General features: G+C 36.8%; 1 protein-coding gene across 1 annotated transcript in view; it reads right to left on the bottom strand.

Moving 5' to 3' along the window:
* Positions 1-397: 397 nt before the first annotated feature.
* UTRN (utrophin) overlaps positions 398-25,906 on the bottom strand; it is a 404,863-nt gene continuing 379,354 nt past the window's right edge. The window contains exons 73-82 of the mRNA XM_080615656.1: positions 23,854-23,990; positions 22,253-22,291; positions 21,939-22,004; positions 20,519-20,584; positions 12,395-12,553; positions 11,757-11,997; positions 5,296-5,404; positions 3,695-3,781; positions 849-871; positions 398-737 (exon numbers count right to left, since the gene is read on the bottom strand). Of these exons, the coding sequence (XP_080471782.1) occupies positions 594-737; positions 849-871; positions 3,695-3,781; positions 5,296-5,404; positions 11,757-11,997; positions 12,395-12,553; positions 20,519-20,584; positions 21,939-22,004; positions 22,253-22,291; positions 23,854-23,990 (1,071 nt within the window). The 3' untranslated portion in view covers positions 398-593. The remainder of the gene's footprint in view (positions 738-848; positions 872-3,694; positions 3,782-5,295; positions 5,405-11,756; positions 11,998-12,394; positions 12,554-20,518; positions 20,585-21,938; positions 22,005-22,252; positions 22,292-23,853; positions 23,991-25,906) is intronic.

Raw genomic sequence — 25,906 nt, 5'->3', positions numbered from 1 at the left:
GACCCTCCTCTGGACTTGTTCCAACAGTTCCATGTCCTTTTTCAGCTGAGGACACCAGAACTACACACAATATTAATGGACAAGGTGAAGCAATTTGGGAGACTAAACAGACTCTTTCCCCACCACTTAATTTTTCTGAATTCTTGCACCGCAATTTGTGATAATCTTTAAAATTAACAATGAAACTTCCTAAGAACTACGCAATGACACAAGATTCTGTCATTCCTTATTTGTCATATATGGGCTTCAATATCAACCTAAACCTGCAGTGAGTGTTCATCCTGTATTTGTTACTTACTTATAACAGAAATTTAACTGATAATTTATATCAGTAGGATTTTCAAGAACAAGTATCTAAATATTAGATTGTTTCCACATTTTTGTGAAGGTAGCCAAATTTCTCCTTTGGACTTGCAAAGTGGTTTCCTACTGGGAGAAGGCAATTTCATGTAATGCCTAAGATGCTGTGTGACTCGATCTGACTCACAAAACTGGAGCTATGGGCACCATGGCACACGGACATGGATGCCTGCAAGAACCAGCTTTGATCTTGCAAGCTGATGCTGGCTTGAAAGTAATTGGCCTTGATAGAATCAAGATGATTCCATCTGATCAGCATCCCAGAACTGCACACCATAGTACCTTGGTAACGCCTGAACTAGCAGGAATTTTCTGTTAATTGGGAAATTCCAGAATTTAGCCTTCCTGTTATATTGGTCCAGCTTCCACAAAGACTTCTAGGGAAAAATACAGGGAAAAAAACCCCAGCCACTTTGCTTTAACGGAACTTTTCCACTTGCTTTACTTTGCTTCCAATGACTACGTAAGTATGTAAAGATGTCTCATACCTGTGGTCTGCCAGTGAAACTTGCTGAAAATAGAGAAAAAAAAAAAAAAAAAGAAATAAATTTACATTATTATGCATCTTGGCAGTTTAAAAAAAAAAAGCCAGTATCGGAAGACTATGAACTATAGAAGAACAAACAGACTCTTATATACAAAAAATTAAATACTTAACTAGAAGTGTATTGTAATGGTCTATACATAATTTTTTTCAAAAATTTACTTTTAATAGATCTGCAGCATTATGGAATGTGTAAATGATACGAATTGTTCGTTTTTCACCACTTGCAACCATATAGACCTATGAGTGTATATTATCATATTGTCTGTTCAGAAGGCTCTTTTCTGGAACACAGTCAGATGCACAGGCAAGACTGCTGCACAACTGCCTAGTTCTGAGGGCCAACCGCATAAATAAGAAAGGAAAGGAGGCATTATATCCATAATCAAAGAATTTGGAGAATAAAAACCAGAACAAACTCAAAACCACAATTAAAAGCAGCACTGGCCTTACTAAATGAATAGTTGCTTCATAAGGGGTATTTGGAGTAAGCAGAAATACTGATTTCAAGATAAATTATAACCTGAAACCCATAAAAACAAATATAGCAAATTAAGAGGACTAGCTCTATTACACAGTCAAGATGTGATAAAAATAATCTATGAAGGACTTCAGATGCTTGTAACTCCTTAATGAAAGCTGCGCCAAGCTAGGGAAGACGTACTGATAAGGTTTGTGAAAAATAGCTTAATAAAAATCAAATTAATAATGGACACCACATGTTGAGCATGAAGGCTATTCTAAAGAAGTTTAAGTTGGATATAATTAAAAAAGGGTAAGGATATTATTTTTTAAGGTTAGAAATACAGTGATGCTCTTGAAACAGATTGCCTAGGGAGTTTGTGGAGTCTGCATCGTTGAAGTTTTACATAAGAGGTTAGATGTTTGTCTGTCCAGAAAGACTGATCCATCTCAAATGCCCACAGGAAAAGATAATGATTAGATGGTCTGTCATGATCTTCCCTAGCAAAAATAATATAATTTAATGTACTCTGTTGGGAAGGCTAGACTAATAATCCTCATTCCAGGCTTCTAAACCAGTATATGAATCTTAAATGGTTAAAAAGATATAATCCTAGTAAATCTCCCAAATAAGATATGTTACAGAATGACTGAAGAAGACCAAACTAAGTAGTACCTACTAATTGGGGTGTGCTGGTTTGGTTTGACTTCTGCAGCAGTACGCCAATGACAAAGGGAAAAATACCTGAAATTTGGAACTGTGAAATTTGGAACTTTCTTTTAATCTTAGATGCTCAGATTCACTTCACAATATGAGAGGATGTGGAGCCACAGTTTTCACTCACAGTTCCCTCCTGCGAGTATTATTTAGGGTACTGTTGAATGGATATTAGGGTTTTGGTTGTTTTTGGGTTTTTTTTCTGTGTTTCCTGGCTGCAGAGAACAGCCATCATTATCAAGCTTGCCCTGACGTAGGGCAATTTGCCCTAAATTGGTTCAGGCCAAAAGACCAGGTAGCTGTAAGCTCCTTACATGTGCAAGACAGGAATTTGCAAAACAAGGAATTGATACTCTAGTTGCATTTTCTACTGATTTGTGAACACACACACACACACACGCACGCACCTGCCCTTGAGTTGTACTGAGTAGCTCTAGTAGCTGTTGAGTTCAAGACATGATGCTCCTCAGAATCAAATCCTTAACTTGCAAAAAGATGGGCTCTGAACTATTGAACTCACTGAAAAATCTCAAAGGACAGCTGAAACAAGCACTGTTTTGCTAGATCCTAATTTGCTTTCTCAGAATGTGTGAAGTGCTTCTTCTGTGCTGCAGTTCTTCTCAGCCAAGCAATGGACGTTAAAGAGATAAAAAGGGGTATTTTAGCAGGGGTTCACAGAGTTTACAAATGAATAGAACAGCCTCAATCTTGATACTTCCAAAAGGACTGGACATAAACACCTTCCTTCTCACCTGTACCTTTTAAAATTGACCATTCATGATTACACTGCATTTGAAACTTGAAAGTTTAAGAATATATATCAAAGTTTTCACTACTGTTTTTCTAAGGCAAAAGAGCTGAAAATGAAGATATATATATGCATGCATGTATTAGAAAAAAAAAAAACAATCCCACACATGAATAAGAAAGTTGGCACTTCACTTTCCCTGCCAAACCAAACAATCTGTATGAAATACTGCTGGAACTAGAGAGGTAAGGCCTCACTTTTGTAAGTGCAGTGACACTCTGGAAGGAATAGGAATAGTGGAAATGTATGTCAGCTGACATGCTAATTGGTTTTCCTTTTGTTCTCTAGTTAATAGACACTAAATATCAATTTTCAGTGCATTTAAGTAGGGAAAGGTGTTATGTGCTGTGTTAACAGTATTTTCCTCTGGTCACTTAGTTTAATAACTACTTCAGGCAGCCAGGATTGGGGTATGGTCCCTCCTATTACCTAAGTTTTATTAGAGAAATCCTGAATCTACATTCATTTAGGTTCCACATACAGTTTGTATCAGCAGCCAATGGAATTCAAGGTCTTTTTTCCCTTATGTGGGCACAGCTGAAAATTCCATATGGAGCTTCTCTTATAGTGAATCACTTCTACTTAAAACGTTGAGAACATTCGTTTGTTTACCTTCACAAATAAATAGTCTCTATTGAGCAGCTTTAAAGAAGTGAATTATTTAGCTTGTGTATCCTGAGAAGTAATCTCACTAGAGAGATTTTTTCCTACTCAGTATGACAAGAATGACTTTTTTCTTCAAAAGACTGCCTCAAATTCAATACTATACAATTCAATACAAGACATACTTTGTTACACTTACAGCAGCAAGCTGGAAATGTGCTGTTGATTTGCTCCATAACATCTGTTAGATCTGTGTTGGTATCATGAGGTGGAACTAACAAGTCATCTGCAGATACAACAACAAAAGACACCAAGGATTTTAGTAAGGAGAGGAGAAGAAAGAGGAAAAGAAAAAAAAATGGACAAAAAACGTTCTGAAACACATTGTCATCCAACTTTCCAGTTAAATGCTTTTTTATATTTCAAGGGAAACCACTACCTGAAGCCTTTGTAACTTAATGTGCAGGAACTGTCATTGATAATTGCCAGCCTTGGGAGAGGAGGTGAAAGTTACTTTATTGATTTGCAGCAGAACTCATTTCTCTTTTATTACAGCTTAACTCTTGCATCCAAAATTTAACTAGAAGAAATTGCCAAGAAGAAGCAGTATAGAAGAATTTACAGTTAAAATAAATAAAAGGTTTACAAGACAAGGGCATTATATTCTGTAGCTGCTCAATTAAAATTCTTTTCCAGTTTTCAATGATTTGTTGTGTAACTTTCAGGCTAATATACACCATTATTTTTGGGGGGAAAAAAAACCCCAAACCAAACCATTTCTCTTTTAGATGAAATGGCTGATGCGATTTCACTAGTGTTAAAATCTTCCTTGCCCTTTTTACTTTTTAAAATGCTGCTTAAAATTATCTAAGGGAATGGTTAGGGAATACAGCTGGCTCTGTTCCTGGCAGTGTCATTAGACGGCATCTCTCATAAATCTACCATAGCATTAAATCAGACTTGAAGAAGTTCCATGTTTTTTCTGATAAATTAAAAACACATGTGAATGTTGAATGACAATTTTCTGTATGCAAGAGAATAATTTCTTGGATTTCACATAAATAAAATAATTTTTTTTAATCTATAATACAAAGGCTTGAAACCAAAACAGGGATGAAATTGCACCTAAGGTCATTTGAGAATAATCTTTTATTTTTTCCCCCTGATTTTGAGCATTCAATGCTAATTATTTCACTAATTCCCAGTGGAATTACTGAGTTCTGATATTGGAGAATTTAAAATAATCTTTCAAGAAAGAAATCCCCTCAAGCGCAGAGGCTGTACACTTAAATACTCCATAATTCCTAAAGATGTGAAGTCTTTGAGGGGTAGGATCATCAAAATACCAGGATAAGCAGAGGATACATAGGAATTTTTAAAACAGCCATCAGGAAGCTTTAATTACATGTTCTGGCTGTTTGTTCCTGTATCAGATAGATTCCTTGGGTATATGCATGCACTGTAGGGCAAACAGCTGCTGGCTGTTTCAGTCCAGTGAAATCTGGTTCCTCCTTCAGCAGGGATCGATTTGCCCAGTAAATTCACTTGCTCAAACTGGATGGGATCAAGGAGTCTATTGACATAAATACATAATTCAGTCATGTGGATTCTTGTGATACTGCAGCTGTTTGTTTGCAAGTGTGAGGAAGCAACAGCTCCAACTGTAGTTCGCCTTGTTCACAGTATCATGATAAAGATCAGTTCCCTTTGACTTAAAAATCTTTTCAGAAAGATGCCAGCAGACCTATTCAGGAGTCATTTACAGACCCACGAAGCACATGATCTTATTAAAACACTTACCTGTCTGATGAAACTGTGAGCTTGTCTCTTGCTCTAGTGAGTAGCCAAGGGCAGAGTGCTGGGGCGAAGCACACGGGGAAGCGCCATTAACCCGGGAGTCAGTCTCAGGCTACATTAAAGACAATAATACCCAAATTTAGATAAATTGTACCTAGAGAATTTAATTGCAGTCTTGTATGAGTCATCCCACTCCTTTCCTTTTTTATGTGCCCTTTCTTGTTTTTTTCTTCAAACTATTGAAAGTTGGCTTAGGTCTATACAACCCTTAGAGGGGGAAAAACCAAACTGACAACCTGTTGAAAGAAAATTTAGACTTAAGTGTAATTCTTATGAGACTCCACTTGATGGTCTTGCTAAAAGCAATGGCCTGTGGCAAGCATGCACCATAGAAAAATGATGTTATGTACAACACAAACGGTCTGTCAAGGCACTCAGTCCAGCTACACAGAAAGACTATGCAATAGTATTATTTGGGTTGTATATATGTATATGTGTGGATATATATGTACATATACACGTACACAGAGGACATTCAGCTAAGGTCCCTAAGAAGCTTCACTAGGATGACTGATCATGCTTAGAAACAACTGTTCGATCGTGAACAGTTCTGCAAAACTGCTTCACAATCAGGCTAAGCGAAGACAAAAGATTCAAGAGAACTTTGTTAAATCTAAAAAGTGGTAGCTAGCTATCAACTCCTGCTGACACTGTTTCTCAATAGCGTGGTGGATACCAAATTTGGAAGGAAACTGTGTAATATGTAATCTCCAGGCGTACTTTGAAAAGTGTGTTGTAAGCAAGCCTTTTTGGACTCTTAAATTCATCTGAAGAGTCAAACACCTAAGTTCTATATTACATTTAGTTGTAGCCAAGTATATGCTTGTGATTACATGTAAGTATACATATATGGACACAAAATAAGAAAGACCATAACACTTCTTCACTAATAACAACTCATAAATATTGGGAGGGATCGTATTCAGGCATTTATTTTCCTCTTTGCCTTCTTTCTTGTGAAGAATCCTTTGAGGAAGAGAGTAGTAATACAGTATTTGAACTCCAGAAATGACTGTTCTGAATGAACAGAAACGTGAAATAGTATTTACATCTGAGGTAGTTATAGAATCTCAGCTGAAATGCTTGCCCCTATCATTTTCTCTTTAAATTGCATATCATCAAATTTCTTTCAAGCATCTTAAAGAGCAGATTAGGTAAATTTGTCAAAAAGCAGATACAGAAATAATAATAAAAAAAACCCATGACTTAGATCTTTTTGAAACTGAGACTGAATGAGTACCTAGAACAGCTATGAGAGTCGATAGAAAGAGGTAATAAACAGAATGGCAGTACAAGTTTCCCCTTTGCAGCTCACAGCCTTAAGTGCAACATTTGATTTTTTGAGACAACTTCTAGTTTAAAAAGAAAAATAAAAATCTTCAAAAAGCTGAAGCTTGTTGAACAACGGAAGATGTTTTTTCTTCCATATACAGTGGTGAGAAACAAAAGAAAATGTTCCCTTGAGCCCTCAGCAATTATTTTTTTTTCCTCCTCCAAATCTCATCTCTCTTTGAGCATGACAATACCAACTTCCAGTTTTGACTTAAAGAATAAATCAAGGAATATTGTTCTGCACACAGAAGACAAATAAAAATGGAAATGTTTTCAATCCAGTCAAGGGTTTTACCATCAAGATACTCCTATGAACAGTGAATGCCTATCAAATAGTTAAGCAATTTGCTGTTCAGTATCAGAATTCAACCCGGCTGCAGAGTCTAGGTAAAAGAAGTGTGGTGATTTTAAATAGACCAAGCCTGGGGTAACTAACCCCAGGGAATTCTGTATTGCCAGGAACCTCTGTTCAAGAAGAGGTTAGAGCTATAATGGTAAAGAGATGAAGGAAACTCTCCAATGGTTAAGAGTTATTTTAGTACAGAACAACATGGCTAACTCCAGCAGCAGAGTGGCTGCTTGCCCACCCCTCACAAACAGATGGATAGAGAGAATCTGAATAATCTAAAATGCAAACTTGCACCTGGACTGGATCTCTGTCCCTCTTCAAGCAGTAACTGTGGACAAATGGTGCACAGGTGACTGAGGAAGGAAGATCAGCGCTGTGCTTGACTTTATACAAAACTGTAGCATAGCAACACATAGGCTAGATCAAGTGTAGTGAAGCACTATAAAGTCAAGATTAATTAGGATAGAAAGGAGATGCCTACAAACTTAAATGATGAGTTAGTAGTGAAGGTTATTTAGTACCACTCAGGAGTACTATTGCAAATGACAAAAAAGCCTTGCAGAGCACGCGGACTCTTCACAGTGGATAAACTGAGAGCAAACAAAACATACTTGGAATATTTTATATTGATGTACCATATATTGCTGCAGCAGGCAGAATGAAATATTCCAGTCTGATTAAAAAAACCCAGACACCACAAACGAACAAAAAAACCCCCACTCAAACCCAAACCCCGTATCACCTTCTAATAAGAGGACAATGTCTGATGACTTAATTTTCATTTAAATATACTGATATTACATGACATAGTTCCAGTGACTGCAGTAACAGGCAAAGTGAAAACAAACCAAAACCCACTTCTTCCAAAAACCAGGAAAATACAGTTAAGCAGATGAAGAGTGAGGTTTGGAGCAGAAAGGGAAGGGTTCTGCTAGTGGCAGAAATGCCTCAATATAATAATCAGATACTGAAAAACATTAAATGAAAAACAGTTGAGGATATAGCTGCATGCATTTACATGATTTAACAGTTTTACTAGGAGAGAACCCAAAGGCAAAAATGTAGAAAATCATGTTCTACTTGACCCTAGTTGAATAGCCCTTCAAAATGTGATCACTTTCATTATCAAGTCCCTACAGGCATCATGGAGTTTATTTAGAACAACCCATCAGACAACCCATGAGCCAGAAATAATAAGAAAATCAACCTAGATGCTTCTATAGGCCTGATGCTGCTTCCTGAATAAATAAAAGCAGGGATACTGGGCATGCTTCTATAGGGATGAGGGAGAAGTCCAGTTTCTGTGAGTTTTTGAACTTTTATGCAAAACCAAAATATGAAGGGATAGATAAGTTCTTCTGAAATTGAGGTACTTTTCCTGTATTACAGCAGTTTTTTAAAGCTTTTCAAAGGAGATATTTATTTTAACCAGTTTAGACCTACAATACTTTATTTCACTCTGCCTCCTACTGGTGTCTTTCCCAAAGAAAAGCCTGAAGCGTTTTCTGGCTTAATGAATAGATGAGACATACCCATTCTTCCCTTGACTTCTGTTGCTTTTGGTAAAAAACAAACCAAACCAAAAAGGGGTGTGATCCTTCCCCTGCCCCCTCCCCAAATCACAGAAAACCTCAGAATTGCCAAAATTCCCTTACTATATCCATTACAGAAGTTTCTTGTTCCATACTTATCCTCTCAGCTACAAAAGAAACAGTCTCCTATACCCTTATAAAGTTGCTACTCTGTTTTAAGTTGGAGAGGGAGCTACAGTCCCTATTTACGCTGCCTTTGAGTTTGATCATGTAGCCACTGACAGATGATTTTAGCTCCCATTAACTTCATTATCAAATCCAATATGAAATCTCTATTCAGTAGCTCAGATCAGCAGAGAAAAATCCAGACAGACTTTAAATGCTCTTCATAATAGGTCTTACCTCTACTTTGTACACGCAGTATCTAAAAGGGTGGAAGAATAAAAATTGAAAATGGATTCTTTTCTTTTTTTTCCCCCCTCTGTATCATTAACATGTTGGCATCAATGTTGTCACATGCCAGTTCTTTTTCACCTTCCTCTTTGGCACTATAATCAATCAGGTAGAAAAAATGACAATGCTGTGTGACAGCTACCAATCCTTTGGGCTTGCTGAAATAAAAATAGTATGGTAACCTCAGAATTGTGACCTGAGGTAGGGAAGTGTGCAGTGAGGATGCATGCATATTTCTGCTAAAGGTGCTCTATAAGAATGTCACAGAATGCTCTCATCTAGATTAAACAGCGACTGCAGAAAAGTTTCTAAGTTTCATTAAGTCTCTACCCAAATATCTGAGTGCAGATAGACTCACTCCACATCTTTTAGAGAAAAAAGTCTCAGCATTTTAGATTCAGTGGCTAGTTATTAACCCAAAAAACAGTCGGGAGCCTAAGTGGAGAAATGGAGAGACTTACTGTTAAGAGGAGAGAAACAGAGATGCCATGAAATGCCAGTCATAGCAAAGAAATGGCTGTAAGACAGTTGTGTCCTTAAATACTAGTAATTATTAATACAGGAATTACAGAGTTGTTATAGGTTTTGATGTTGGGACTTACAGGAGTCTTCAATGCAAATCATCCATCTCATTCATGAGAAAAGGTATTCCTTATATTGACAAAAAAAAAATAATTGGGACAGCAAATAAAAGGAAAATAAGCAAATACCCTTAGATCCTCAGCTGGCATCTGATAAAGTCCTTCCCCAAGCAGTGAAAGAATTAAAGACTTCCATAAACAGTAATGGCGTGGGTGACAGAAAGCCAAACTGCTGAAGAATGGTCATTTTTTTCAGAAAGTTCAGGGGGCAGTAATGGGAGTCAGTGCCGCTTCATAATTGTATTAATGTCAAAATAAAGGAGTTGTAAAGAACATATACTAAAAATTTGAATTATTTACAAATTCTGAATCCCGTTGAGGGGAATAGCTAAATAAAGCATGTAAAAAGGCATATTGAAAACTCACAGATACATTACAAAAGTGGTAATGCAGACCCTCTCATATACTTGACTTTGTACCAGCCACTTCATTAAAAGAGAGAAAAACAGGAACAGCTTAGGAAATGGCACTTGGAATAATCAGAAGCATGGCATGACTCCCACAGAGGCAGGAGATTTTGGACAGGAATCAAATAAACAACAGCATACAATAAATGAGGTGTAAATGATCAGAAATACTGAAAATAGTCAACTCTGATTTACCTTTCCCTGGCAGAAACCAAAAGCTGCAGAATGTCCAGAAAAATCCAAAGGCAAAACTGATAGGAAGAAACTACTGCCGCTCTGCCTGCTCACTTCAACACACGACCCTAAAGGTCCTAAGAGTGTTACAAGGATACTGAAAAGATTACAAAATTATAAGACTAATCACAGCTACATTAAAAAAAAAAAAAAAAAAGGAAATTTTAAAGTGTGAACATGTTTGTGCTAAGCTGAAAGCAACTGGGGATATGGCAGAACTTTTGGTTTTCTATTCTACAGCTGTTTCTTAGCAGATTTTAACCCCTTCTCTGAAACACTTAGTATTGGTCATAGTTCTCAAGATCCTTCATGAATTACTGTTAACGGTTACATCAGTTGTTATCTTACCTGTTAAATATTTAAGCTACTCAAATACTGATTAAAGATGCTGGAACAACAGTAACAATAACAAAACCAATCTGCTAGAGGGGTAGAGAAGCCACTGGAACAAATGCATCTTAATGCAGTCATGCCAAAACTGCCTAGGAAAATCACAGTCAACCAGTGAAACAAAGAAACAAACAAAACTCTTTATCACTGTAATGACAGCGTGATCTACACAGCAAGAGCTTATGCCATTTTGATACCTGGTTTATGTAGTCTGCTTCTTGGCTTAGTTAAATCCTCTACAACATACAGCCAGCTGCCTTGACTTACTGTACTCTGACCTGAGTGTAATGATCGGTTAGGACAAAACATTCATATGAATTTCTCTTCATCATTCGAACTTTCACACATGATCTACAAACTAACATCTCTAGCAACACCTTGTAGATGCTGCTGCTGTTATTTTTATAATCTAGATGTGCTTATTCTGGCTTCAAAACCAATCAACATTTTTGCCCCCAACAAAAATCCCTAAAAACTCTAGTTACTGACGTTTGCTAAAAGGTTCTTGTCTTCTGCAAATCTTATGCGCAGATTATTTTGCTGTAGCTTATTGCTCTTAATATGCTACTGAAGAGGAACTGGATTTTTAATGTAAACAAATTGCTCTTTTGCATTTTAGATGTATTTTTGGCCATCTGTCTTTGGCACGCTAAGAAAGGTTTCAGTGACTAATCATGACAACAGATTAATTATTTAAGGAAAGATGGAAAGCTGAACTCACATACAGGGTGCAATTGGCACCACTACTTGGAATAGGGTATATATAATTTTCTTTCCCTTGCTTTTTAATTCATTAAAACCTAGCAGCATACCCAAGATACAATTGTGTTCTCATAGGGATGTTAATAACAGTATTAATAATAAAATCACACTGAGGGATGAAGAGGTACCATAGCAATGGTTACAGGGAAAGTCAAGACAATTTCAGAAAGGAGTGCTCTGGGAAGATTAGCTTCTAGAAACCTCTCCATTGCCTGGCCTAGACAAAGCCCTTCCAGTGGTTATATTTTCCCTTTCTAAAGCAGAATATTATTTAGGATAATTGTTATAGTAAGTGTTCATCTACCTGCTCAAGTAGCTGCCGTAGCCGGTGAAGCTGAGACTCCAACTGTTTATTGTGATCTTCCAGTATTTGCATCCTTGCTTCTAGGCGACCTTTATGTTGCCTTAGGAGTTTAGCTTCAGCAATGAGCTCAGCATCTTCAGCATGATGAGGTGACACAATGGAGTCGGGAGGTGAAGCAAGAGGGTTTATTCCTCTATGAAGATGTTGCTCCTTTAGTTGCTCATATTCTATCTGTAGACTCCTGATATATTGAAAAGAGGAGGAGAATGCTGACTTGAGCAAATTAAAATAAAAAAAACTTCCTAAAACTTCCTTATATCGAATGATATTATCATCACCTCCATCTAAGAACACAAGTAGCTCACGCAAAAACAATGTCTTGACTTGTAGTTTAGGGGGTAAAACCGCCAAATTATAAACCAAGAAAATAGAGATGAAAATAAGGTATTTTATAACAGACCCACCCTCTTCTATGTAACAATTAGGCTCTGCAAGACATATGCCTTGACTGATTTTATATGTTTGGCTAAAATCATGACTCCTAGGTCCATCTCTTCTCATCTCCAACTATATATAGTACATGCATGACTCAGACAATGAGGTGAAAATTCAGACACCAGGTAGGATGATTATGAGACCTTTGCTCTTCCTCAAGGTCAGCAATGATGCGCTCCAGCTCCCCTCGCTCTTCCTTTTCCACTGACTTGAGTATCTGAGCAGGACTCTGTGGCTGACTCACAGGCGACTCTCCTCCCAGCGTCTGACAATACTGCTGGATAAGAGCATGCTCATCCTCTCTAGAACAATGAAACAACACAGATAAAGACAGAGCAGTAAAACAATTTATTATGTGAGCAAACATCTTTGTCAAGCTGAGGGGTTTTGTTTTTTTGTTTGTAAAAAAGGACAAAGAGAGCAGGAAATAAGCCTAAAAAATATACCAGGGAAAAACCCAACCAACACCTAAGACAATACAAAGGAAAAAGATTGATCTGTAGCAGTGTAAAAGACCAGTTTATTTAAATGCATGCATAAAGAACAAATGCTCCTGATGGTTTGAAAAGAAATAGTGAAAGTAAGAATCAGAGATAGTATAAACCAAAGATTACTGATCTGAAATGCCTTAAAAATACATAAAACCAAAGAAGCTATCTGGTAGGGTTTTTTTGGTTTGTTTTTTGTTTGTTTGAAGTTTTTTACTAAAAATAGGTGATATTTTTAAGTCTTTAGGAGATTATTTTGGTGCGCTCAATTTACCTAATAAAATTAGAAAAAGTTTGCCACTGAATTCTCCAAGAAGTCATAAAATAATGACTCACCCAGTATCTAGCTAACACTGTGCATTGCACAAAAGGACTGACAATGCTGCAAAAATAATGCTACAGGTTTTGAATTAGCATTATATTTCCAGGGCTTTTTCCCCATTTTGATATACATATGTGATATCTTGAAACTCTTCAAGAGTAGTTTATCCTTCTACTTAATGATGCAGAGATAGAAATAAACTATAACACTGTCCTCCTCCTGACTCACATAGAAACTACCTTCTGGTAGGGAGATACAGAAGTCCTGACACTTTCAATTATGCTATAATGCCCAAATGAGTTTGCTTTTGTACAGGTGTCCCTTTCTTCCCCAGTTGCCAGATTCTGTCCTTAAGTCAGATGGATATGAAGTGAAGGATACCATGTACTAAAAAAAGTTCACTTGCTCAAGAAGGATAAATCAAGAGCAGAAAAAATATATACTATTGTCCTGGTTTCAGCTGTAACAGTTATTTTTTCTCCTTCCTATTAGCTGATGCAGTGCTGTGTTTTTGGCTGTAGTCTGAGAACAATGTTGATAACACACCGACGTTTTAGTTGTTGCTAAGTACTGCTTACCCTGATCAAGGACTTTTCAGTCTCATGCTCTGCCAGTGAAAAGGGGCAAAAAAAGCCAGGATGGAGCAGAGACAGGACACCTGACCCAAACTAGCCAAAGGGGTATTCCATACCACAGCACATCATGCCCAGTATATAAAATGGGGGCAGTTACTTGAAAGGGACCTATCGCTGCTCAGATCAGGCTGCTTATCGGTCAGCAGGTCATTAGCAATTGTATTGTGCATCACTTGTGTTTATTTTTTTTTTCTTTCCCCTATTAGTTTTATATTCTTTCCCCTTGTCATTTCCCTTATTATTATTACCATTATTAGTAGCAGTAGCTTTGTACTATACTTCAGTTATTGGACTGTTCTTATTCCAACCTGTGGTGTTTACATTCTTTTGATTCTCCTCTCCATGAAGGTGAGCAAATGGCTGGGTCTAAACAATGTCAACTCTTCATATTTGTAAGAGATAAATTGCTGCAGCAGTATGAATGCTGAAAGAAAACACCCCTTAAATCTCTTCTCTGCTTGACTACAAAACAGAGACTCCATACTTTATGAAGTCATCGTATGGGAGAACAACACTAAACTATTTCTCCTCAAGGATAACTTTTCACTATCTACCCAAAGCTATGATGTGGTCTTTCATTTTCTGACTTGTCATCGAGATTTGAAAATCTAGGCTACTACAATCAAACAAATGTGCATCAAGTAACACTATACCTAGAAAACCAAAACCAACCAAACAAAAGAAAAATTATGGCCTGTGAAAGTTCTATACACTTTAAGAGTTCATGGCATTCTATTCCACATTAGTTAATTTATGATATAAAGGTTAAAAAGAGGTACGAACAGCCCTGGTTGCATATCACTTTCCTTTATCCTGTCTTCTGTAATTAACTACTGGGTTGCAAAAAGTTTACATGTGAAATTGAAAAAGGAACATAATTAGTGAATTCTGCTTTTAACAATGAGTCAAAAGTTTAAGGGAAGCAACGTACACTTACTTATTTCTCATCTGTCTTGGCTGCAGTCAGTACTACACTCATAAGAAGAAATGACAATATGGATCTTCCTATTCAAATGCATAAGTGTAATGAATTTTTCATTAAGTACAGATATATAATTAAAATGTGATTGAGGTTGTAGGTTGTATGTGCACTTAAGTCCCTCAAAAATATAGGGGATATCTCACAGCGTTAGCTGAAAAAGAAACAGAACAGTGCTCCATTTTTTACCTAACCTACAGAAAAAAGCCTCTAATTGCTTGCTCTTCTCCACTTCTTGAGTGATCTCAGGGAAACTCATCATCACTCTCTTTGTTATTTTGTATTAGTCCAGTTAAAACTAAAACAAAGGCCTAGTGCAGTTAATGGAGTTTGGCCCAGGTCCTAATGTGATCATGAAAGCCTCATGGTACTTTCTCCACCCTTTAACCATCTTGATAAAAAAAAAAAACCCACCCCTTACTCAGGTTTTGCCAAAGTGATGTAACTAACCCTTTTTGAGGCTTCAAACCATGGTACATAGTAGGGCTACTAACAAGAAGTGCACAGAAATAAAAGTGCTAAAGCAGACTGCAAAGAGAATACAGCTTTATCATCCTGGGTTCAAATCACTGTTTTAATAATTATGTGGTACAGTGTAACTACACATACAGCCTTCTTTTGTGCAAGGCTGTTGATGTTGTCAAGAAGGTTCATGGGATCAAGCAGTTTAAGTTACAGACTGAATATTGACCAGTCTTTTTTAGGCATCACACCTGGAAGCTGAAAGTAGATTTTTTTCACATGCTGGAAGAAATGCCTGAAAACTTGAGTCTTCCGAAGGAAAAGTGTTTTTTTACCATGTGTTCCACCCCTGGTCTGTCTTCCAAAATTACTAGTTCAAAAAAACAGAACTTTGAATGTGCAGTAACAAAGCTCATGACTGAATTAACAGATTCATTAGCAACAAGGGAGTCTCAAGGCAGGGCTTCAAAATGACCTACAACATAAGGGAGTGACACATGCTTTATGCCATGCAAACACTTTCAGTTTGAGAATCTGTGACTCCCTTCAGAGAACTGGTTAGAGATGGCAATCAGCAACCAAAGTAAAAGCACAACTTCAAAACAAATTCCTCATCCTTTCATGGTGGTTATTATCCTGAAGACCCTGCATTCTTTGAGAAAAAACTAGAAGTACACAAAGTTATTCAACAGCAAAGACTGCAGTTCCTTTTCAGCGTTTCAGCACAGTAGAAAGCAGTGAAAATGATGTCTCAGGTCAGACTTACAAGTAATACATCTCAAAGGAAAAGAGCAGCCCAATTAGGAAATCCAGAGAAAATGGCCTTTGTAATATCCTATTCTCTTTGTGGATATATATTTTCAAGAGTTCTGTTCCAAAACATGCATTATGCATAGAGGAAGCAAGAGGCAAAATTCTATTTGCAATAAAAATAAATATAATTTTCTTTCCATCAAGACTATGCTGTGGAAAGAAAAATTCAGATTTCCCAACAGTCAATTTTTATAATTGTATTATTTTAATGATTCGTAATGATTAAAAAAGAAAACTGCAAAATGAAATTTCAGATGGCAAAATGGGAATATTTATGAACACACTTCACTGATCATTTTCATTTTTCCTGTGGCTCCATGTTTTCTAGTCAAAGTAAGCATATCTTGCTTGTAAATAGTATTAATGCTATGTAAATAGTACTAATGCTATGTAAATAGCATTAATGCTATGTAAAAATTGTAAATAGTACTCACGCTATGAGAACAAGGTTCAGAAGGTACTCCAAAATGCTTTGGCTTTAACTTACTTGCCTTCCTAATTTTAACATCAAGTGGAACTAATTTCCCATTGTGACAAGATGCCTTTTAACCACTTCTATCATGTTGAAGTATTCAGACACTACATACTGGAGCTCCAATTTGACTTATGACACATTATGTGGCAATGCCAGCTAAAAGTACCACTGGCCTTCACTGCTTGTTTCTACTCCTGCACCTGAGTGCACAGCTCCCTAAGAAAATTTCAAGTGTGCTCCAGCTCTACCTTTAGCTGGGTGTAAAGTGGCATCAACAGTGTTGTAGACATTAAGATAACTGGTTTTCATGGTTTAAGCCCAGGCCGTAAATTAGAACCACACAGTCTACTTCTCCCCCCCACCCCTTCTTCCTCCTGCTCCTGAAGGGACGGGGAGGAGAATGGAAAGAATGCAACTCCCACAGGTTGAGATAAAAACAGTCCAGTAACTACGGTATAACACAAACCACTACTGCTACCACCAATAATAATAATGATAAAGGAAATAACAAGGGAAGAGAATACAACACCTCATCAGACACCAACCCATACCAATACCTCGCCCCCTACACAGCAGTGTGCCCGCCCTTCGGGAGTAACTCTCAGTTACATCCTGGGCATGATGTGCTATGGTATGGAACACCTCTTTGGCTAGTTTGGGTCAGGTGTCCTGTCCCTGCTTCCTCCCGGCTTCTCCTCCTCCCTGGCGGAGCATGAGACTCACAAAGTCCCTGGTCAGACCAAACATCGGTGTTATCAGCTCTGTTCCCGGGCTGAAAGTCAAAACCACAGCGCTGCACCAGCTACTAAGAAGGAGAAAAAATGACTGCTGCTGCTAAACCAGGACACTGGTGGTAAAGACATTAATCAGAAAACAGCTATTTAAACATTCAGAGATATAAAGAAAGTATTTATACTACTGCAAGGGCAATTGACTTCAGTATGAGCTGGATGGGATACTTCATACATTACAGAAATAAGAGAGTTACATTCTTGTCCTATTTTCCTAGCTAACTGGATGGGGCTTTGAGCAACCTAGTATAGTGGAAGAGATTGGAATAAGATAATCTTTCATGTCCCTTCCAACCCAAACAGTTCTATGATTCAATGAAATTGTGAGACAGAGCTTTTTGTCAGCAACACTATTCTTTGTTTCAAAGACTTCATTTTTAACTTCTGCTCATCTTCACTTGTGAGGAGGCCAGTCTGCTTTAAAGAAACAAATGTTTTTTGAATGAAATAAAGCCAAAGAAAATTCATCACAACAGTCTAGCCTAAACATTTAGAACTCCATAATGTATGGAGAAGACAACATGAAGGAAAAAGATTTTCATTCAATGTATTTAAACCAGAAAACTCATGTATGAGAGCATTAGAATGTTTGTGAAGAAGCTGGACATACTGGACTATGACTTTTCTTCACTGTCGCAGAATGGACTCAGTCGGAGATCAATGTGATCAGACAAAGCCGTTTATTGTAGAAAACTAACTCTTTATATACTATTTCTTAAAGTTGTTTTCACTAACTTGGCACATTGTGATTGGATACATATCTGTGAGGCCCTTAACAACTAACATATAATTGGTTAAGCACAGGTGTGAGAACCTGACCTTCAAAGTTTTCCAACAGTCCTCAATTTAGCAACTCAGTAAATTCCAGCTCCTTCTTATCTTGCTGGGATTCTCACTCCCAGTGCCTCACTCCCATCCTCCTTCACCTTTAGTTGTTCCTTGGTTCATATCGAACTCCATGTAGGCACTTGCTGATCTGGGTATGTGGCTGTTCTTTGCCAGAAAATCATCCACACTTCACTATCTACAAATATTTTTCTGATTGAGGAAAATATGTTTTTTAATGGAATTCATATACCTTTAGGGGAGGCTAGGGGTAGAAAAGCTTAATTAAGGAGACAGAAGTAGTCATAATGACATTTAAGACAACAGGCTAGTTGAAACCCAAGGAATTTTCTTGAAGAATGTTTTCTTAATCAAATGACATATTGCAAAATATTCCTGCAAAAAACCTCAACCTCATGATGTTTAACTCACAGCAGAAGTTCTCTTATTGTCATTCATATGTAGAAGACTTCTTACACATACTCTTTGGAGCACAGAGTGTTAAAAATACTGTTAACGAACTTGTGAACCCGACAAGACTAAAGCAGTAACTTGTGCAACTATGCCTCTGTTCTACGTTCACAATAAACTGAAGGTATCTTGAGGACCAATAAAGATAAAATTACAGAACAGGACTCCAATTACGAGTTCAATCTGAGCTGAAAAAACGTGCATCCACATTTCAGATTCCTCCTTCAGATTCAGTTTATATAGAATGATTACACCATGCTCATTTCTATGTCAAAATGTATTTAAATAATAACATTAGAGCTGAACTATAATCCTAAATTCCCAATGTTCCAGCTGTAGGTGGCATATAATCCAAACTGGGATCCAAACTTCCTAGCTCTGTAGATCACTGGAAAAAATTTCTTCACCAAAAGGGTTGTCAAGCACTGGAACAGGCTTCCCAGGGAAGAATTTGTGAGTACTTCAGTATTTACCTTAGTAAAATAAGGCACTATTATCTGGAAATAAAATGGAAGATGTCATTGGGTACAAATATACTTTCTTGTTCTCCTAGGCCTCTAAATCTCTGCATACTTTGTGTGGCAGTCCCATTTTGACAAGAGGACTGAGACCCAAATTCAGAGGTCCCTCTCCCATGTTGGCATACAAGTTTGCCATGTTCATTGTTTTTCTTAAACAAAATGTCATTTTTTTATAGGTGAGCAGGGAAATAGCATTAAAGTCAACAGCTAATTTGCCAGTAAAAATTAAACATATAGACCCCTCTTTTACCTTTGGGATAGATGGTTGTTTCGTCTTTGTATGTGAGTAGACTCATTAATTGCAAAATAAACAGCTCAATCAAGCGTACGGGCGTTTAGCTGCCTTGAAGTTTTCAGCTTTTCTGCCAAATGACAGTATGGGGTGGTTTGGTTTTTTTTTGGAAGGGAACTCAAAAGGGAGTATTTTGGCTGCATTTCTCTCACTGATGAGCACGCCAATGACAGAAACACACAAAAACAGTTACACATGAAAAAAGCTTAATTAGTTATGTAAATAGAGTTAAGTAAGCAGGAAAGAGGAAACATTTAAAGGTGATTACATGTGCTTCTCAGAAGCAAAGTATTTTAAATCACAAATTGTTAGTACATTCATAGGTAGAATAATTTCATTATTCGATTTTAAAAAATAAATGAAAACATTATTGAGAACACAAGCATTTTCTAACTAAAACTGAACAAGAACAATTTCTGCTTCCTCTATAAAAGGATGATGCCATTCACTAATAAATTAAAAGAAACAGAGTCCTGCTACACTGATTTTATTACTAAAACCAATGATACAGTGAGGTTAAAACATTCATTTATTTTTACACTGGAAAAAATCCCGTATTTAATTCATCAGTAATTCAAAGGGTTCTGTGCTTCCCAGATTCATCAATGTATTTTAATGAAAGTTTTTAGAATAAAAGTGACACATAATAAAAAAAAAATTGCCTTGATAAAATTATTGTAGGGCTGTGTTTGTATCCCCACATATAAAGAGACGATCAGCAGCCAGCAAAATTAAATAGAAACAAGTAACAGCAGCACTGTTCAGGTTCTGCAGAAGCTTCAAATTATAGATGATTTATTTTTCAACAAGAAAATTGTCATGGGAGTGGGCAGAACCTTTTGATCCACTCCATTGTCCGCTTTGACACAGGATTTTTTTTCTTTATGCTGTAATAAAAGCAGAAAAGGAATACCAACTAGAACTTACAGAGTTGTGACTTTTTTCCTGTCACGTGTAATATCCACACTTTTGAAGCAGAATGGTTGACAAATGTAGAGTTCCCTTACAACATCAGGTGAACATCACCTGTTTCTACAATTGGTGCTTGGAATAATGAAATTTATGCAGGCATCCTTGTGGTCATACTTATTAGCGATTGTCACTGGGACTAAGTGGGTGCTGTGTTACAACTTATGAAGTTTGTACCATGCATCTATAACCAAAGCTCCTAGCAGCCTTAATCAGTTACTTACACGCTTCCTGTGGTGGAGCTATTGTCCATGAGGAAGGAGCCATTGGTCCTTTCCATCTGTGCGAGCCTGAAAGGCAGAGAAAGACCACGACTTTCAGGGAACAAACATGCTGCACAATTTGAACAGAGGCAGTGCGAAGATCAGTTCTGCTTAGAAACAGCTCAGATATGGCAATCTTGGTACATATGAATAAGAATAAACTCCTAGATTTTGTGTCAAAAACCTATAATCCATAGGACTTTTATGAGAAACTTGTACTACGATTAACTAATTCTACTTGCCAAACAACAAAGAACAAGTATATTTTCTATCTGTAGTATAATTATCGTTAGCATCACCACTACTGTCATGGTAAAATTAGTTAAAGAGATGTTTCCACAGATGGTTTTCTTTTTGAATTTTATAAAGCTGGACTAACAAAAAAGGATGAATACTTTTTAAATATAGCACATGCAACATCTGAAATTATGCTTGGCAAATAGCATCACACTGTGGACAGACAAGTCCTGGAAAACAACACAAAAACCAGTGTAATTACAGAGAATCACTGCCTATGCTTCCTTGTTCTGGAAGGAATTAATCTAAAAGGACTAGATTATTATATTGTATATATAAAGCCATACAGCTCTTTAAAATCACAGCAGAATTTTTCTGTCTTTTCAGGTCTCTAGGAAAGATATACCTTATGTACAGTAAGACACATACATAAAAATCTAGGAACACTCAATGATGTGCACATATATTCAACTGCACCAAACAGAGCTATTTCCTTTACTATAAAGATATCTTAATTTCACATATATTTTTGCAAGTGTGTTACGCATTATTATAGGAATCTTTAAACTTCTTTTTGAAAGCAGTGTGCAAGGCCCTAAAGAATTGGGAATTTTGGTGTCATCTTTTAGCATGGAGAAAACTTGCACATCTGTACATTTATTAATATTCCTCAGGTTTGAATGAAGATGATAAATGAAAGCAACACACAGGATGAAGTTGTATTGATCACCTGGTCCTACCTTGGCTGGGGTGGGAAGTTGTGCTCCAACACCTCCCTTGAAGGTAAGGACAAGCTCCTAAGTGACTAGGGCCACTTACATCATCTCTGCTTTGAAGCATTTCAAACAGATCTAGTTCATGGTAACATGCCTACAAGTCACCTATGTAATTCTGCAACATTTTCAATTCTGGATAACAGACAATAGATTTAATGCAACTATTTTACATTTACTATGACTTTATTCAGAAGCTAATGATTTTAAAACATTTTACTTACTTCTGATTACAGAGAATTGTATCCTTTTAATAAATAATGTCCAGTAGGATATATTTTAATAAATAATGTCCATAGTAGGGTATATTAAAATCTGCAGGAATCAATCACAAAATGCAATTTACTGGTGAGAAACTGTGAATCTCTTACCTGGTAGCATACTGCTCTATCCTGGAGTGTGTGTCATCATGAAACAGCTGTGGAGACTGGGAAGGACTAGTTTAAAAAAGAAAAACACAACAAAATAAAAAGAACATGTCTGAAGCAATTCATGATATAAACAACATTATTTTTAAAGTAAGTTAGACTGATGACAAATAAATTAATTCACAATATTGACGAGGGGGTTATTGTTTTGGGTCAGCCATGCCCTATAGCTCATGCACATCAGATTAGTCGCAGCTCAGCTAAAAGAAAACAACTAGTATATTAAGCTTTCAGAGAAAGAGATTCTGCATACTCACTCATATTGCTCTGGCCACATACTGATGAGAGTGATAGGACTGTAAAGAAGACCAAAAAAAGAAAAGAAAAAAAAGAAAGACACTATGAAACAAAACTTTAGTGCCATTTAAGCAAGAGAAAGCTGGAGAAACATAAAATATTTTAAGCAGAAAACCACTCAGATTGAGTCAGCAACAACAGACCTCCAAAAGAGACAGCAACAGATACTGTCATGTATCACGGAGAGACAGGAGATTGACTTACGAACTTTGTTTTGTTAAGTAAAAATAATATTTTGTGTTATTGGTTCATAAACCATAATGAGTTCATCTGAATTCTGCTCAAGTACCAGAGCTTTCATTTTAAACTAACTAGAAAATATATTTACAAATAAAAAAATTGTGTGTGTGTGGGAACAACAACAAAACCCCCACCATAAGTCAAAGCTATCAGTGCTTATTTTCCTTCTGCATAAAAATAATCAGAGGTAAATGCATATTATATTACATTCTGACACTTGACTATTTAGGATTTTTTTTATTTCCTTTATTTTTTTACTTAAAGGAATGTATTACTGAGTTTTGCCACCCGCAGGGGAGAGAACCAATACCAGCAGTTTCCTCAGCATGATGCTGGCAATTTATCTGTATATTTCCCACATGACTGAACCAAGAGAGTTTTATCCTGACCTGTGATTACATTTTTGACATTCCAATTTCTGGCATCATTTGCAAGCTTTCAACGCAACAAAGCAGCTTTGCTTTCCTGTGTTGGTGGCAGCCGAAGACTGCCCTACTGAGTAACATTTTAACATTTGAATGTGTGCTGCTTCCTTAGAAACCAGGCCACCATTAATGCCAGTTTTCAGATTACTGCTAATGCACAGGTTTTGTTTACTTATTGTAAATAAAATACACAGTCCTCCAGTCATGAAAACAAAGTGTGTACAATGGCACTGAGCTTTTGCATGCAAGCAGAGCATACATGTTGAAGCTTCACATTGACTGTTGCTAGCTAAGTAGTGGTATGTTCAGGGAACATGAGAGTACTGCAGACTCCAGGATGTCAAGGAGAGTCGATCCATGAAACTACTTCTAGTGCCGTGTCAACACATCTTAATTTTGCTCTTTTAAGAGTGTCCTTTGCTGACAACTACCAAATGAGTAAATCAAGTGGAGTAATTCTGCCAGCACCATAAATAATACTGTGGAGACACTGAGAGCGCTCTCTTTTATTAGTCCGCCTATACCTCTGAAGCCTGTAATAACCTAATTAGCTCAGAGATTTCTAACTCCAGAGACTTTAACATAACCAAATAAGCAATGAAGTTCCAAAAGCCCAGTTTCCCCCAAAATTCTCTGTAAAACAGCCATTCAGACCTGTCTAACATTACCTGCTAAAGTCCACGGCTTTATGACAAAATGATTACAAAAATCAAAGTATAAAACATTTTACTTTTTAAAAAACAGGGAAAATCTGCAAATAATGCAAAGCAATTAGCAGAAAATAATACAGCACAAGGCTGAACAACTGCTCTTGATTATTTCTCGGGTTTCACTTTTTTGTTTTTAACGAAATAAGCTGGTCACCCGAGAAGCAATTACTCTATAATCAAGCTTACGTCTCCAGGTTGTCACCCTCCAATACTGTTTGCACAGGTAGGTAGCCAAGTCGGGGATGCTTTGCAAAATACTTCTTTGACCGGAACTTATTCTTCAGCACCTTTGTGAAGTCCCGTACATCTTCCCCAGATGTTGTCTTAAACAGTTAAAAGAAATTAAAATTAACATTGCTAAATAGCATTGATATACTAACGAGCTACTGTCCTGAAAAAGGATACAATAAAAAAACCTTCAAAATGTTAATGATGTTAAAATTCATAGAATCACAGAATGGTTTGGGTCGAAAAGGAACTTAAAGATCATCTACTTCCAATCCCCCTGCCATGTAGGGTCCTGAAATATGGTACAATAGTAATAATAATGCATCTACAAATTCTCTTCTACCAGAAAACGGTGAGGCTTCAAATTCCGATAAATGCACTGGAATCGATTACTTAGATAATAAATTAGAGAAAAAAATGAAACGGGTTCAAGTCTTAAGCTAAATATTTATAACCAGTCTTATACAACACAAAAAAATCATATTTCAGAAAAAAATAATATTTCAGAAAAATACAAGTCAGTGCCAGATACAAGGGCACCCTTAGCCACTGAAAGCCAGTTTCAGTGGTACACTTATACCACTGAAAGCAATCTTGACAAATTACTCATATACATGAAGCTTGTGACTCACCCCACCAACAGAAAAACTTGTTAATGGCTCTGTTGAAAAAATCCCAGCTAACAGTAATGGCTTGTTTTAAAAAATCAAAACCAACCAACCAAAGAAACCCCAAACAAAAACCAAAAAAGCAAACAAACCTAACCAAACCAAACCAACAACAACAAAACAAAAAACCACCAAAAAAACACCAAAAAAAACCAAGAAAAAAAAAAACCCAAAACCTCAGCAACTTCTTTTACAAATACACTCTTGCAAAACTGAGCACTTAGCCCCATCCCTTCCCTTCACCCATGAATTTCTGTTGTTTAGAACAGAATTAAAATCAGTGCAACTGCTTTAAGAATTAATTTAACTGGAAATAATCACAGCAATAATGGCAGCATTGCTTTGGTAATATTATTCAGTTACCTTCTGCTGCAAAAGCAAGGATACAAGCAAAACATGCAGGCATAAAATACAAGGTGAAAACAGCAATAAAGAGATCTGCAGGAAGGAACAATTGTATATAGCATGCCTCTAAAGTTTATGTGCTTACAGACTGTACTGAGTATTTAAACAGAATGGTTCCCATCACATGTAGAGTTACTATTAAGCATTTCCTCTTGCAACTGCAGTAAAGTGGCTATTCACGTCCTGTTTTGGCTGAAGATATGCAATGGTTTCTACAGATTTCCAGCCCAAACCCTGTAACAAACTACAGATTGTATCTCTTTACCCTCTGCTTTGGGAGAAGCCTGTTAACAAAGATCCTAGAATGGATGGATATCCATAGGGAAAACAGCATGAAAGACTTCATTTTTGTAATTTTTTTCTATTACATACTACAAAGAGGCCTAGAAGCAGGCAGGCAAACTATTCTCTGATTATATTCTCATTGGCAAAACATAAAAATGCTTCCCTATTCACCTACATATTTTAATGTATGTATAATGTATGCAGTTACAAACTGTATTATGCAGATCAGACGAGCAATAAAAATAGCAGATAATCAAACTGATGTTGGTAAGAACTTCTTACATGAGACTTTAACAAGTAAAAACACACTGAGAAAATCTGGGACTATGATGTGTTTGAACCCCCAAATTTTAATACAGGTGAACTCAGGAAGGGCTCACAAAATCATTCTCAGAAAGCATCTGCTCCAGTCACTGCATCATCCAAACAAGGAACACGAGGCAGCCCAAAGAGCTGCTTGTTCTCACGCAACAGTAACTTCAGCAGATGGAACTCTGTCCCAAGGCCAAGGAATGAAAGTTTTACTACCTACGCATTATAGAAATAAATGTCTACTGAGCTGCCAAACTTTTTCTCTGGTGTATTTGTTATTTGGTATGACAGCCTGACCCAGTTCCTTGGAAAGACTAGTATGAATTTGTACTGACTTACAA

This window comes from Psittacula echo (genome assembly GCF_963264785.1).
Source record: "Psittacula echo genome assembly, chromosome: 4".
NCBI lineage: Eukaryota > Metazoa > Chordata > Aves > Psittaciformes > Psittacidae > Psittacula > Psittacula echo.
Note: the sequence above shows the minus strand (reverse complement) of the source record. Positions and strands in the feature narration are given on the sequence as shown.